At 35.7% G+C, this 16,965-nt stretch overlaps 1 protein-coding gene across 1 annotated transcript in view; it reads left to right on the forward strand.

The window, feature by feature from the left end:
* Nucleotides 1-16,965, forward strand: part of MYCBP2 (MYC binding protein 2) — a 272,440-nt gene that overhangs the window by 240,535 nt on the left and 14,940 nt on the right. Inside the window, exons 66-72 of the mRNA XM_027116051.1 lie at nucleotides 243-308; nucleotides 1,412-1,651; nucleotides 1,970-2,068; nucleotides 11,296-11,376; nucleotides 12,432-12,698; nucleotides 13,408-13,691; nucleotides 15,797-15,893. Coding sequence (XP_026971852.1) covers nucleotides 243-308; nucleotides 1,412-1,651; nucleotides 1,970-2,068; nucleotides 11,296-11,376; nucleotides 12,432-12,698; nucleotides 13,408-13,691; nucleotides 15,797-15,893 — 1,134 coding nt within the window. The remainder of the gene's footprint in view (nucleotides 1-242; nucleotides 309-1,411; nucleotides 1,652-1,969; nucleotides 2,069-11,295; nucleotides 11,377-12,431; nucleotides 12,699-13,407; nucleotides 13,692-15,796; nucleotides 15,894-16,965) is intronic.

Here is a 16,965-nt window from a genome sequence, read left to right on the forward strand (position 1 = left end):
TCCTCTCTCAGAGCCCATAGAGAAGGGCTGAAATGTGAGATTCAAGATGGAGTTTGTGAGAATAAGAAAAGAGTGGAGTTGTAGGAACTGTCGTTGGTTGGACAGATGGAATGAAGTCAGTTCGGAAGGACCGTAAAAGACAGGCAGAAGAGTTGATGTTATATTGATAGGCTGTAAGAAATCACTGTCAGTTCTGGAGCCAGGAACATGGCATAGTAACTATTTTGAATCGTTTATTTTAGAATAAAGTTACCTCGATGACCTTCTTAACTGGCAAAGCAGTAGAAGATTTGTGCAGAATAAAGCAGGTAATTAAAACTTTGTCATTAAATGTTTTACTGCCCAGGGAGAAATTTCTTCTTCTCAGTATCCACTGTTGAGTTCTAATTTTGGCATGCCACCCAAGTACAAGTATTATATAGGAAATCGTCTATTTACAAAACACTCAATTGGCAAATGGTCCATGTATAGGAATAGTTACAACCATCTCTGTTCTAAACATCTTAGCCATTATCTCCCTAAATCTCTCTAGTGACGAGCAGGTACACCGTGCTATAGCCCTCCACCCTGACTCCTGCTCCCCTGCGGAGACTCAGGGTGCCTTAAAATTCATCATAGATCCGCTTCACAACTGTCACCTTGATTCACCCACACTTCAGGTTGAAATTTAGGTTGTTGTCTTGTAGCTTGAAAATCTTTCAGTTACAACACTGTGACTATATCCAGGTTGAAAATCAATTTACAAACCAACTCTAGAAACAAGTTAAGTTCTATTTGGGCATGTGACTGAGATTCTGTATAAACTCACTTACTTGTGAGTGAATAGTGTCAAAAACCATTTTACAGTACACTGAAATTTAATCCTGAAAAAAAGTTGTATTCTTAATGAAATATACTGAAATAAGTAATGACCAATGTGAATTTACATATTATATAATTTTTCTTCAAAAGTAAAATATATTAAGTAACTGCACAGCAAAAATCCTTGCTTTAAATGTGCTTTCATGTGAAGATGCACAAAACAGGACTTCATTGCTTGATCATGTGAGTATTTCTGCTTACAGTCAGTGTAGGTACAGTCATGTAAATTGTTTGCAGTGGTTTCACTTACGTAACTTGTGCTCGGAAGCCATATAGTAAGCAGACCTGCATTTTAATTCTCAACTCCATCACTTACTAGACGTCTGCCATCTGTGTCAATTAACCTCACTGTCTTCATCTGTAGCTACTATAGTATTGTATTATCCTCACAAGGTTTAAATAAGATAATCAGTGTGAAATAATCTAATTAGCTTTTCTGTGGCTACAATTATTTGTTATTTGAGCTTGCCGTTATTAATGCAAAGTCTGGGACAGTGATAAAATAGTAGTACACCTGTATCAGGTTTCTGTCCCTTTTCTGCTCTCCTAGGTCGATCTGGATTCCAGGCACATTGGTTGGGTAACAAGTGAACTTCCAGGAGGGGATAATCACATCATCAAAATTGAATTAAAGGGCCCAGAAAATACACTGAGAGTTCGACAAGTTAAGGTTCTGGGCTGGAAGGATGGCGAAAGCACAAAAATTGCTGGCCAGATTTCAGCCAGTGTGGCCCAGCAAAGGAACTGTGAAGCTGAGACTCTACGAGTGTTCAGACTTATTACATCACAGGTGAGTGTCCTTACTACACATTTTCTAGCACAGGATAAATTGAAATAATATACTACTTCAACAGTAATATCAAGAGGTTAAAAAAATATTTTGGAAAGCTTGTTAGAGATTGCTGGCTACAAACGTGGCCCGTTTTTTTCTTCTCATAGCCCTGAATTCTTGTATTTCACTTTGCATTCATCTCCTGAAGAGAAGAGGTGTGCAGTAGCAATAGCCTAGTAGCATAAAGCCCACAGAGCCAGCTACTGACTCCTCTCTAGCCTTCTCAGAGGAGACTCTGCCATTGAGTTGTTCTCACCTCCTTCTCTTCTCCACCAGGTATTTGGAAAGCTCATCTCTGGAGATGCTGAACCCACACCAGAACAAGAGGAAAAAGCACTATTGTCATCACCTGAAGGAGAAGAAAAAGTATACAATGTATTTATTTATATTCTAAAAATATTTATTTCACTTTGTTACTTTTGTTCACTGAAATAATCCATGTACTGCTGTGTATTTTAATGTATATGGGATACTAGTTTCTGTGTCTTTAACTAAAACTAAAGTTAATAGTTTTTACTTTAATTAGAAAGAAGATGAAGGAACTACCAGAAGATATTCACTTTTTGTTCATGTATGATCTAGCTGGTATTTTAAGTAACAACAAAATTTGCTCTAAACCTTGGGCTGTTGTGTTTTAATGTTGGCACTTGTAAAATCAGCTTCGTCATTGACTGTGCTGTGCGCCTTCCGCCATCTTCTCTGTCCTTCATGGTTCAGCTCAAAAATACTGTCTTCTCCATGAGCCTCCTTTATGATTGTTCAGGGGAAATCATAAAGAAGGTCGCGGAGAAGACACAAAGTAGTATGTCCTCTGCTAAGCTTCATAGTAATTTCTGTGTCTCTTCTTGGTTTCTCTCTTGTTAGGTTTATTTGTATACATGTTTTATATCTTCTACTTAATTATACCTTCTTAAAGACCAAGTACATGTCTGGTTTGTCTTTATATCCACCATGGCATAAACACACATGTGTTCAGTAAATTTTTATTGGAATAACCTGTTCTTTATACTGTTCTTGAAATTTCTTCTAAAATTCATTTGCCTAACTTATTTGGTCTAAACTAAAGCACTATATCTAAGAGGAGAACCTCATCCATTTTCAAAAAGAGAGGTCAACCCTGATTAGTCTTCATATTCTTGTGTCTTTAGATGCTGTAAATAATCAACTTGACAGCCCTTTGAAAGATAATTTCAAGGACTTACCTAGGCTAACCCTGTGCCTTCTGATACAGTAGCATCTAAATCATCCACATTTTTCTGTTTTGGTTCTGTAAAAAAAAAAAAAAAAAATGGGATTTCATAAACTCTGGTGATTTTTTTCAGCATCTTTAGGAGATATTTGCACGACTGCAAGACTGAGTAACTACTCATTAAATCAGCTGAATCTTAACAAATGTCAGTTCTTTGCTAAATAACCTTACAAGCCCTCAAAAAGCTTACCTTCTGTTCTTAGATGTGAACAGTCCATCCCCTCCCTCCCAAAAACAGATCAACAGGAATACTCTACAGTATATAATCTACTTACTAAATGTGTGAAAAATTGCACATCAGTTGCATATCAGGATTTCAGAGTACATTGAGGTTATTGTTTGTGCCCTGGAGTGGTCAGAGAAGGCTTCTTGGGGGATATTAGACTTTGTGTTAGACCTGAAAGAGAATGGATGAAAGTCAGATTAATAGGATGGGAGCAAGGGCGCCTTGAAGAGGCTGGCCTAACTCTAGGAGAGTGTATGCTGAGGCATTAAGATTGAATAGGAAAGGTTATGCTAGTGGTTCGATGGTGGTGAGATAACATAACTTTTAAGGGAATCATTTTATAAGTCAGGTTTTTGAAGTAAAATTTACATACAAAAAATTCATCTTTTTAAACTGCATCGTTTCAAATTTTGACCAATGTATACAGTGGTGAAATCATTACAAGCAAGTTTTAAAACACATCTCTCCCAGAATTTCCTCGTTGTTCCTTTGCATTCAATCCCCTCATCTCATTCCTAGCCCCTGGCAACCACTGAGATATTTTCTGCCCCTATAATGTTGCCTTTTCCCAGGTGTTATTTAATGGAACCCTGTAGAAAGTAGCCTTTTTATTTTTTTATTATTTTTTAAATATGGTCTTTTTTTTAACATCTTTATTGGAGTATAATTCCTTTACAATGGTGTGTTAGTTTCTGCTTTATAACAAAGTGAATCAGCTATACGTATACATATATCCCCATATCTCCTCCCTCTTGCGTCTCCCTCCCACCCTCCCTATCTCACCCCTCTAGGTGGTCACAAAGCACCGAGCTGATCTCCCTATGCTATGCAGCTGCTTCCCACTAGCTATCTGTTTTACATTTGGTAGTGTATATATGTCCATGCCACTCTCTCACTTTGTCCCAGCTTACCCTTCCCCCTCCCTGTGTCCTCAAGTCCATTCTCTACGTCTATGTCTTTATTCCTGTCCTGCCGCTAGGTTCTTCAGAACTATTTTTTTTTTTTTTTTTAGATTCCATATATATATGTGTTAGCGTACAGTATTTGTTTTTCTCTTTATGACTGACTTCCCTCTGTATGACAGTCTCTGGGTCCATCCACCTCACTACAAATAACTCAATTTCATGTGTTTGCTGGCAATCTGTATCTTCTTCGGAGAAATGTCTATTTAGGTCTTCTGGACTGGGATGTTTGTTTTTTGTTTTTTTGTTTTTTGATATTGACCTGCATGAGCTGCTTTTAAATTTTGGAGATTAATCCTTTGTCAGTTGCTTTGTTTGCAAATATTCTCTCCCATTCTGAGGGCCGTCTTTTCATCTTGTTTATGGTTTCCTTTGCTGTGCAAAAGCTTTTAAGTTTCATTAGGTCCCATTTGTTTATTTTTGTTTCTATTTCCATTTCTCTAGGAGGTGGGTCAACAAGGATCTTGCTGTGAGTTATGTCCTAAGACTGTTCTGCCTATGTTTTCTTCAAAGACTTTTATAGTGTCTGGCCTTACATTTACATCTTTAATCCATTTTGAGTGTATTTTTGTGTGTGGTGTTAGGGAGTGTTCTAATTTCATTCTTTTATCTGTAGCTGTCCAGTTTTCCCAGCACCACTTATTGAACAGGCTGTCTTTTCTCTATTTTATATTCTTGCCTCCTTTATCAAAGATAAGGTGACCATATGTGCGTGAGTTTACCTCTGGGCTTTCTGTCCTCTTCCATTGATCTAGATTTCTGTTTTTTGTGCCAGTACCATACTGTCTTGATTACTGTAGTAGCTTTGTAGTATAGTCTGAAGTCCGGGAGCCTGATGTCCAGCTCTGTTTTTCTTTCTCAAGATTGCTTTGGCTATTCGGGGTCTTTTGTGTTTCCATACAAATTGTGAAATTTTTTGTTCTAGTTCTGTGAAAAATTCCGTTGGTAGTTTGATAGGGATTGCATTGAATCTGTGGATTGCTTTGGGTAGTTTATTCATTTTCACAATGTTGATTCTTCCAGTCCAAGAACATGGTATATCTCTCCATCTGTTGGTGTCCTCTTTAATTTCTTTCATCAGTGTCTTATAGTTTTCTGCATACAAGTCTTTTGTCTCCTTAGATGGTTTATTCCTAGGTATTTTCATTCTTTTTGTTGCAGTGGTAAATGGGAGTGTTTCCTTAATTTCTCTTTCAGATTTTTCATAATTAGTGTATAGGAATGCGAGAGAATTCTGTGCGTTAATTTGGTATCCTGTTACTTTACCAAATGCATTGATTAGCTCTAGTAGTTTTCTGGTGGCATCTTTAGGATTCTCTATGTATAGTATCACGTCATCTGCAAATAGTGACAGTTTTACTTCTTTTCCGATTTTGATTCCTTTTATTTCTTTTTTGTCTCTGATTGCTGTAGCTAAAACTTCCAAAACACTGTTGAATAATAGTGGTGAGAGTGGGTGACCTTGTCTTGTTCCTGATCTTAGTGGAAATGGTTTTAGTTTTTCACCATTGAGAACGATGTTGGCTGTGGGTTTGTCATATATGGCCTTTATTATGTTGAGGTAAATTCTCTATGCCTACTTTCTGGAGAGTTTTTATCATAAATGGGTGTTGAATTTTGTCAAAAGCTTTCTCTGCATCTATTGAGATAATCATATGGTTTTATCCTTCAGCTGGTTGATATGGTGTATCACATTGATTGATATGCATATATTGCAGAATCCTTGCATCCCTGGGCTGAACCCCACTTGGTCATGATGTGTGATCCTTTTAAGATGCTTTTGGATTCTGTTTGCTAGTATTTTGTTGAGGATTTTTGCATCTATGTTCATCAGAGATATTGGCCTGTAGTTTTCTTTTTTTGTGACATCTTTGTCCGGTTTTGGTATCAGGGTGATCGTGGCCGCGTAGAATGAGTTTGGGAGTGTTCCTCCCTCTGCTATATTTTGGAAGAGTTTGAGAAGGGTAGATGTTAGCTCTTCTCTACATGTTTGATAGAATTCGCCTGTGAAGAAGCCATCTGGTCCTGGGCTTTTGTTTGTTGGAAGACTTTTAATCACAGTTTCAATTTCAGTGCTTGTGATTGGTCTGTTTATATTTTCTATTTCTTCCTGGTTCAGTCTTGGAAGGTTGTACTTTTCTAAGAATTTGTCCATTTCTTCCAAGTTGTCCATTTTATTAGCATATAGTTGCTTTGAGTAATCTCTCATGATCCTTTGTATTTCTGCGGTGTCTGTCGTAACTTCTCCTTTTTCATTTCTAATTCTGTTGATTTGAGTTTTCTCCCTTTTTTTCTTGATGAGTCTGGCTAATGGTTTATCAGTTTTGGTTATCTTCTCAAAGAACCAGCTTTTAGTTTTATTGATCTTTGCAATCGTTTCCTTCATTTCCTTTTCGTTTATTTCTGATCTGATCTTTATGATTTCTCTCCTTCTGCTAATTTTGGGTTTTTTTTGTTCTTCTTTCTCTAATTGCTTTAGGTATAAGGTTAGGTTGTTTATTTGAGATGTTTCTTGTTTCTTGAGGTAGGATTGTATTGCTATAAACTTCCCTCTTAAACTGCTTTTGCTGCATCCCACAGGTTTTGGATTGTCATGTTTTCATTGTCATTTGTTTCTAGGTATTTTTTGATTTCCTCTTTGATTTCTTCAGTGATCTTTTGGTTATTTAGTAGCGTGTTGTTTAGCCTCCATGTGTTTGTATTTTTTACAGATTTTTTCCTGTAATTGATATCTGGTTTCATAGTGTTGTGGTCAGAAAAGATACTTGATACGATTTCAGTTTTCTTAAATTTACCAAGGCTTGATTTGCGACCCAAGATATGATCTATCCTGGAGAGTGTCCATGAGCACTTGAGAAGAAAGTGTATTCTGTTGTTTTCGGATGGAATATCCTATAAGTATCAATTAAGTCCTTCTTGTTTAATGTATCATTTAAAGCTTGTGTTTCCTTATTTATTTTCATTTTGGGTGATGTGTCCGTTGGTGAAAGTGGGATGTTATGACTGTCTTACTGTCGATTTCCCCTTTTATGGCTGTTAGCATTTGCCTTATGTATTGAGGTGCTCCTATGTTGGATGCCTAAATACTTACAATTGCTACATCTTCTTCTTGGATTGATCCCTTGATCGTTGTGTAGTGTCCTTCTTTGTCTCTTGTAATAGTCTTTATTTTAAAGTCTATTTTGTCTGATATGAGAATTGCTACTCCAACTTTCCTTTGATTTCCATTTGCATGGAGAATATCTTTTTCCATCCCCTCACTTTCAGTCTGTATGTGTCCCTGGGTCTGAAGTGGGTCTCTCGTAGACAGCATATATATGGGCCTTGTTTTTGTATCCATTCAGCCAGTCTATATGTTTTGGTTGGAGCACTTAATCCATTTACATTTAAGGTAGTTATCGATATGTATGTTCCTGTTACCATTTTCTTAATTGTTTTGTGTTTGTTATTGTAGGTCTTTTCCTTCTCTTGTGTTTCCTGCCTAGAGAAGTTCCTTTAGCGTTTGTTGTAAAGCTGGTTTGGTGGTGCTGGATTCTCTTAGCTTTTGCTTGTCTGTAAAGGTTTTAATTTCTCCATCGAATGTGAATGAGATCCTTGCTGGTGAGAATAATCTTGGTTGCAGGTTTTTCCCTTTCATCACTTTAAATCTGTCCTGCCACTTCCTTCTGGCTTGCAGAGTTTCTGCTGAAAGATCAAATGTTAAGCTTATGGGGATTCCCTTGTATGTTATTTGTTGCTTTTCCCTTTCTGCTTTCTTTATTTTTTCTTTGTATTTAATTTTTGATAGTTTGATTAATATGTGTCTTGGCGTGTTTCTCCTTGGATTTATCCTGTGTGGGACTGTCTGCGCTTCCTGGGCTTGATTGACGATTTCCTTTTCCATATTAGGGAAGTTTTCAACTATAATCTCTTCAGATATTTTCTCAGTCCCTTTCTTTTTGTTTTCTTCTGGGACCCCTATAATTCAAATGTTTGTGTGTTTAATGTTGTCCCAGAGGTCTGTGAGACTGTCCTCAATTGTCTTCATTTTTTTTCTTTATTCTGTTCTGAGGTAGTTTTTAATTTTGATAAAGTCCAATTTATCTATTTTTTTAAGTGACTCATGATTTTTGTGTCTTATCTAATTAAGGTCACGAAGATTTTCTCCTGTTTTCTTATAGAAACCTTAGAACTTTAGTTCTTTTATTTAGAGCTATATACATTTCAAGTTTTTCTATACAGTATGAGCTATACAGTTGCGGTTCATTTTTTTGGCATGTAGATGTTCAATTCTTCTACTACCATTTGATGAAAAGACTATCTTTTATCAATAATCAGTTCACTGTAAATATGTAGGTCTGTTTCTGAACCCTATTCTGTTTCTTTAATCTACACATATATTCTTACACCAGCATCAGGCTGTCTTGATTACTGTAGCTTTATAGAGAATCATGAGATAAGATTCCAACCAAGTCTTTTTCAAAGTTGTTTTGCCTATTCCAGGTCCTTTCCATTTCCATAGAAAGCTTAAAATCAGATTGTCAATTTCTTCCTCCCCAACAAATAAATAAATAAAAAGAAACCTACTGGAATATTGATTGGAATTGCACCAAAGTGCTGAGTCGGTTTGGGGAGAATTGACATCTTAATATTGAGTCTTCCTGTCCATGAATATGATATTTATTTAGGTCTGTCCATTTATTTAGATCTTCTTTAATTTCTGCCAGCAGTATTTTATAGTTCAGTTCTGTGTACCTGTCTTACACATTTTATTAAATTGATCCCTAAACATTTCATGGTTTTGATGCTATTGTAAATGATATTTTTAATTTCACTTTCCAGTTATTCATTTCTAGTGTATAAAGATACAGTTGACTTTTTGTATTAAACCTATATCCTCTGGTCCCCTTAAATTCATTTATTGGTTCTGGAAGCTTTTTTGTAGTATCTTTGGGATTTTCTTCATAGATAATCATGTAATCTTCAAAGAAAGTCAGTTTTACTTCTTCCTTTCCAATCTTACGTTACTGCACTGGCTAAGACCTTCACTACCATGTCGAATAAAAGTAGTGAGATTAGTCTTCCTTTTCTAGATCGTAAAAAGAAAGTATTCAGTCTTTCACCATAGATTTTTTGTAACTGCTCTTAATCAGTTTGAGGAGGTTCCTTCTGTTTCTAGTTTGCTGAGAATTTTTATCAGAATGGATTTCTTATGTATTTTTCTTTTTTCATTTTCTTTTATTAAGTAAAATAATCCATATATTGCTATGTTTGTTAATGGATATGCTGTATTTGCTTATATGCAGTTTATTTTTCTTTAATAAAAAAGAAGATGAACTAGAGGCGTGATAGCTGAGTGACACAGTGTTTCTTTTTGGGGTGATGAAAATGCTCTAAAATTGACTGTGGTGATGGTTGCACTGATCTGTGCATGTATAATATATAAACCATTGAACTGTACACTTAGAATGAATGAATAGTATGGTATGTCAAAAAAGCAAAATGAATTATGAAAGAAGTTAAAAGGCCATCCTATCTAAAAGGAATTCATTTGTTAATATATAATCTACTAGTATTTTAAGTAGCAAAAAAAAAAAAAAATTATTCTACAAATTTACTCTCCTTAGTAGATACAGGGATATTGCAGTTACCCATTCTTTTTGAGTGAGCTTTGGTAGTTATGTCTTTCAAGTAATTTGCCCATTTCATCTAAGTTGCTGAATTTATTGGCATAAGTTGTTCATAATATACTCTTATTATCCTTAGACTCTATAGTGATGTATCTTCTTTTATTATATCTTTCCATCTGTTTGCTCTGGATTTGATTCGTTCTTTTTCTGGTTTCCTAAGGTCCTAATATGATGACTCGAGACCTTTCTTTTCTCATATAAGTAATGCTGTAATCTTCTTCTAAGCACTGCTTTAGTGTCACACATTTGGGTGCATTGTTTTTTTCATTTCATTAAATTTAAAATATTTTCTGACTTCTATTTTGATTTCTTCCTTGACCCCTGGGTAATTAATTTCTAAATATTTGGGAGATTTCCTGATAGCTTTGTATTATTGATTTCTAGTTTAATTCTATCACCGTAAAAAATATATATAAATTTTGTATAATTTCATCCCTTTTAAAACTGTTAAGACCTGAATTCTGACTCATAGTATGGTATAGTTTAGTGAATATCCATGTACACTGGAAAAGAATATGAACTCTGCTGTTGTTCTGTGAAGGGTTCTATAAATATTGATTTATTCATTTGGCTGATAGTTTTGTTCAGGTCTGTAAGAACCTTGCCGATTTTTTGTTTCTTTGCTCATTTTCTTGTTCTGTCAGATACAGAAAGAATTTTGTAGTGTCCGACTATATGGATTTGTCTTTTTAGATTTTAGTTTACCTGGTTGCCCATCTCAGCTCTCTGATGGGCACCCAAAAAGTTATGGTTTTGTAGATTATCAGCTTTTCTCACTGTTAAGGTGGGAGTGATATTCTCTTGTGGCTTTCTCGATCCTCGGAAAAGTGAAACCAAGAGTTATTTTTAATTCTAATACAAGGGTGGTTTGCCTCAGTTTTCTTACCTGTAAAACAGGTAAAACATCAGATCTTACCTTATGGGGTTTTTGTGAGGATTAAATAAGATTGTGTGTTTATGTGTTTCATATTTATCCACCACTTGAGAGAGTGCCATACACATGCTAAGCACTATAAAACGTCAGCCTTCATTTTTCTTCTTATGATATGCTTCTTTGTTTACTGTTGGTGTTGGAGTAGCTTGATTTAAGGCCACCATTGTCAGAGAGTTTTCTTAAGACACTTTCCTTTTAACCAAATGTCATTTTCCTGAGTTGCTCTTCTCATAACCAAATGTAGGATATGAACTAATAATGTTCAGAGTTGAGAAATAGATTCAATCAAACTGACACAGATTGACTAGATTAAAGAAATCCGTGAAGTATACTTCTCTGGATTTCTTAAATTCAGAAATTTTGCCCTTTTTATAGCCACCTTAGCCAACAGTGATTTCTTCAAGCTTTTTATCCTTTGTCCTAGTATTACAGATCTCCATTTAAAATAAATCCACCTTGTAAAAATACCTGCATAATTATTTCTCAAGATGCTTCAAAATGTCAAATATACATATTTTATTGAAAGAGCCCGCTTCCTTTTTTTCCTTTTTGCTGTATAAAGGCAACTTCAGATGCTGACCTGAAAGAACATATGGTTGGAATCATATTCAGCAGGAGTAAACTGACTAACCTACAAAAACAGGTTGGTTAACAGCCATTTCATTGTCTTCATCAATTTTTGTTTGTTTGTTTTTAGGGTGTAAAGCATTTTCCAAACTTTATGGAGGCAATTCTATGCTGACTCTTTCATAGGTCCTGCAGAATGTGTCTGCCTTTTTCTAGAGAGGAAGGAGCATATTAGCATACCTGCATCACTTTAAAGATTTTGTTATGCATGTTAACTTTCTTACCTTGCTGCTCTTTGTTTTTCTCATTTTCAGGTAGCTTGTTAAATTTTGGTGTCAAGTACCCAGCTATATCAGATTTCATTTGCATTTTCTGTGTTCCTTTCCCCCCCTGTTTTTTTGTTTGTTGGTTGATTTTTTTTTAATTATTTTGCTGAGCAATTATAATGTTAACTAAACCAGTGTTAATATTTTTAACTCTCAGGAGATGGGGGAGTAGCCTAGATCATTCATATAATGGGGGTTCGTTTAGGGGTGCCTACGTAACAAAATTAGCCCTTCAGAAGTCAAATAAAATATTGACTTTTGAATTAGGTTTTAAATTGGCCATTATTTTAACTTTCAACACCATTAAATCTTTTAAATAAATCACATAGATTTATGTGTGCTTTATCTTTTTAACAGCATTTTATTGAATCTAAGAAGCTACCAATTGTAAAATGTGCTGTTATTTTATGTATCGCTAAAAAAATTTGCAGCCAATTAAGTTATGAATTGCATCAATTATAAAGCACATTATGAATAGAAATGTTAGCGTGTGGGGGGAAATGTGTCTTAGAAGTGATTAAATATGGTGATTTGTTTTCATTTCATGTCTTAAACCACAGGCAGGGGAATTGGTAACTAGTATATAATTTGTTTCTATACTAGTTGATTTAAATACTCAGATTTTTAATCATGGTTTGCCTAGTTTTCCTTAATTGTTTTTAAGATGAGTTAAGAGAATGGTATGATGGAGAATTAACTGGGAGGAAGAGTATTAAATTATCAACTAGTATTCTTGTTTTGTTTTGGTTTTAACTAGGCCTTACAAATAATGTTTTTACATTTTCTTTATGTTGCCCTGAAATAGGTGTGTGCTCACATCGTCCAGGCTATTCGCATGGAAGCCACCAGAGTTCGTGAAGAATGGGAACATGCCATATCAAGCAAAGAAAATGCCAACTCGCAGCCCAACGATGAAGATGCCTCCTCCGATGCCTACTGCTTTGAGCTGCTCTCCATGGTGTTAGCCTTGAGTGGCTCCAACGTGGGCCGGCAGTATCTGGCCCAGCAGCTGACTCTGCTCCAGGACCTCTTTTCACTGCTCCACACCGCCTCTCCACGCGTCCAGAGACAGGTGACTGATCACACCACTTACCTGTAGGCTTATTTTGTTACTTGAAACATTGTTAAAAAATTACTCTAGCAAAGAGAATCAGGGGTTTTTGTTTGGTTATTTTTTGTTGTTATGTTTTGGTTTTTGGATTGTATTTTAACCCCATGTTTTTTGTTTTTGACTCATTGTAATGAGAATATGAAAGAACATAATATGTTCCATTTTAGTAATGTGTTATTGTGATAAAAGAGTATTCTGCTACTGAATATCTTATTCGTGAGATATATAATGTATATAATGACCAAGTAAGCGACGTTTTTTTTTCTTGCTGCTCTGGAGTGGTAGTTACCACTTGAGAAATTAAATCATGTTTAAATCATTTCTCTGTCCTTCTCAAAGCTTTTGAAGTCATAGAACAGCAGCTAGACTCATTAAAAAAGATGAAAACTTTAAAACACCAATCTTTTTTTTTTAATTTTTATTTTATATTGGTGTATAGTTGATTAACAATGTTGTGTTAGTTTCAGGTATACAGCAAAGTGATTCATTTATACATATATACGTTATCTATTCTTTTTCAAGTTCTTTTCCCATTTAGATGATTATAGAATATTGAGGAGAGTTCCCTGTGCTGTACAGTAGGTTCTTGTTGGTTATCTGTTTTAAATATATCAGTGTGTACATGTCAATCCCAAATCTTTAAATAGGATTCTTTTATTTTTCTTACCAGGTGACCTCCTTACTAAGACGAGTTTTGCCTGAAGTCACCCCTAATCGTCTGGCCAGCATTATAGGAGTGAAATCCCTCCCCCCAGCAGATATCAGTGATATTATTCATTCAACAGAGAAAGGAGATTGGAATAAGCTAGGTATCTTGGACATGTTTCTAGGATGCATTGCCAAAGCACTCACAGTACAGCTAAAAGCCAAAGGAACCACCATCACAGGAACAGCTGGTACCTCCGTGGGCAAAGGGGTTACAACAGTTACCCTTCCAATGATTTTCAATTCCAGGTTGGTCATTGCATATGTTTTGGTACAAAAATAGAACAGAGTAAGCTACCGTTTGAAGAATCCAGACCTTTCAAATTCCCTCTTATTTGCTTATTTACCAGAAATGGAAGCCATAAATGACTGGCCCATGTATGAAAGAGAATGCTGTGTATAATAAAAGTGTCTTTTCAAATTAAGGAGGAGGGATTTCCCAGGTGGTCCAGTGGTTTAAGACTCCGCCTTCCAATGCATGGGGCATGGGTTCCATCTCTGGTCTGGGAACTAAGATTCCACATGCTGTGCAGCACAGCCAAAAAATTTTTTAAAAAATTAGTGGGGAAAGGAAAATCTGCTGAGTATATGATGTTAGAGTACTTCCCAAATACAAAAGAAAAAAAAACCAAACTGTAGGCCCTCACACCATTACAAAATAAACTTGAGATCAATTAAAGGTTTGTATATTTTTGTTTTTACACTCTAGTAGGACAAATTATAGAAGAATATTTTTGTAATCTTCAATTTGGGAAGACGTCCTTAAATAAAACACAGAACCCAAAAGTAACAGGGGAAAAGACTCAGAGATTTGGCTACATAAAAGTGAAACTTAATTGATCGACAATACTTTTAAAATACAAACAACTGACTTGGAAAAAAATATTTAACACTTATATAGTAGGCAATGAATTATTAGTCATAATATTAGAAGAATGACTATAAATCAATGAAAACAAAAGACAAACAACTGATACAAAAATAAATGCCAAGGGTAGTCACTTCAGAGAAGAAAAGTTACAAATGCCAATAAGTAAATGAAAAGATACCTCACTGGTATTCAGAGAAATGTAGATTAAAACAATAGTAAAATATCTTTGCATTGGCATAATTATGAAGAAATAGACAGTTTTTATGACATCTAGTGTAAATTGCCATAACCTTTTTGGATGCCAGTTCGATAACATATCACTGTATTTAAAATGTGTATATCCTTTGACCTACCAATTCTACTTCTGTAGAACTGTTTCTCTCAAACATGTTCATACATGTGCAGAAGGGTATATATACAGGGCTGTTTGTTATAGAATTGTGTGTAACAGCAGCAGATTAGAGACATCTGGTATTCCAGATGCTAGTCATCTGGTATTACATCTGGTATTCCAGATGCTAGTCAAAGAGCCAATTCATAACATTAAGCAAATAGCACTAGAATGTAAATAAGTATATTGCTTCCTTCATCTGGATAGTCTTCCTAGGGGAAAAAAATGTGAACTGAACTAAACAGTAGTACAGTAAGTCCCCTACATACAAATGAGTTCCATTCCAAGAGCGCGTTTGTAAGTCCAGTTTGTTCATTAAGTCCAACAAAGTTAGCCTAGGTACCCAACTAACACAAGCGGCTATATAGTACTGTACTGTAATAGGTTTACAATACTTGTCACACAAATAATACATAAAAAACAAACACAAAAAAATAAACATTTTTAATCTTACTGGGTACAGTACCCTGAAAAGTACAGTACTATAGTACAACAGCTGGCAGGCCTACAGGGGCTGGCATCAAGTGAACAGACAAGAAGAGTTACCGACAGGAGGAGGGAGAGGAGGTGGGAGGTGGCAGAGCTGAAGGATCGTCAGCAACAGGAGACGGAGGGCGAGCTGCAATTTCACTCACGCCTGATGCTGATGGCACAGGTTCTGGCTCCTTGCTGGAACCAGATGCACGTTTGCATCTTTCAGAGTTTGTCACTTGAAGGCTTGTATGTAGGGGACTTGCTCTATGCTCAGTGATATAGTTGACATATTCTGGTGCAAGCTCTTGTCTTTATGTGGACTGGTAACAAATAGTTTGTGTTCTATTGATATAGTTTGAATAGTACTGTTCTAAAAGATGCATACAAAAATAATATGTAAACAGTGAAATATTTGAAAGGGAACACATATCAGAATAGCTACTCCCTTGGGGTTGAAGAGGTGGATTACAAATAATGTTGTCATTAATTTTCTTTTAAAATGTCCTGACTGGTTGAATCATTTTAAAAATTAAAATGCTGCATGCTGAAATAACAGTTTTCATCTTATTCATTTGTAACTCTCACTGATTGGTTTACAAACGCTGACTTTTCTTGTAGTTATATCCGACGAGGTGAGAGTCACTGGTGGATGAAGGGCTCAACTCCTACCCAGATCTCAGAGATCATCATTAAACTCGTTAAGGATATGGCGGCAGTAAGTTCCCATCCTCCTGATCATTATGTCAGTGAAGTACAGTAGGAACCTGATTAACAAAACGAGTAGCATAATCATTCTGCTGAATTGAGAGAACATTCATGTTATTTTGCTTTACTTACAAGGTCCATTTAGTAGGTTCACTATCTCACGATCTGTCTTTCCAGCTGGTGATAAATTTTCCCTTTGTGTAAACTATGTTCATTTCAAGCTTCCCAATTAATTTACTTGAGAATTATCACATAAGTCTTCTAAGACTTTAAAACTTAAAAAAAAAAAAGTATACTCTTTGAACCCTAAAAAAACAGCCTGAGCACAAGAACCTAAAGGAAAAAAAGGGCTTTTCAGAGCAAAGGTTTCTCGCTGTCTTTTAGTTCTCACAGTTTATGAACGTCCTGTACTGCTGTCTTTAGGTGTTGCTTTTGCAGGGAGATCCCGGAGTGCGGAGGAAAGGGAATTACTTCTCAGAGTGCCTGGCTCTCACTGGTTGCTCCATGTTAGTTTCCTCACATTCCATTGTATTTCCAGGAGTTCAGCCCGAGGAGGGCAGGACACTGTGGATGATAGGTTCCTGAGAGGTAGAGTAGACGGCAAGCATTTTGGAAGAGGAGGAATTGGAATGTGAACTGTCCCTTTAAAGATTGATAGTGTGTAGATATGAGACGAGTAAGGATATTCTGGGGAAATATGAAGTTCTGTCACTTTTCCCAACAGTTTGGACATTTCCTCAATCAGAGAAATGGAGAATTTTTTCCATTCTCAAATAGGCTTTCTGAGTAAATAGGCTTTTCATTGGATGAAAATATTTATGAAAGATGTTTAGGAACACTGAAACTCTCTAGGAGTAACATGTTGGTGTTCAGTAAAAATCACATTAGCAAATTAAGGTAGTTGTAATTTAAACCCATTTATGCTCTCAGGTTCCAGTAATATTCTTCTAAAGCACTTAGCTTAGCTAAGTGTCAAATAACAGGGTTTCATGATCAGAACTTCTCAGTCATAGACAACCTAGTATTTGTTATGTTTTTATCTACATGTAAGATGAAATGCCGTTGAACTCTGTAAGAGAAGA

The sequence above is a fragment of the Aethalodelphis obliquidens genome, unplaced genomic scaffold (genome assembly GCF_003676395.1).
Source record: "Aethalodelphis obliquidens isolate GAN/ISIS:26980383/991018 unplaced genomic scaffold, ASM367639v1 scaffold15, whole genome shotgun sequence".
NCBI classification, from domain to species: Eukaryota; Metazoa; Chordata; class Mammalia; order Artiodactyla; family Delphinidae; genus Aethalodelphis; species Aethalodelphis obliquidens.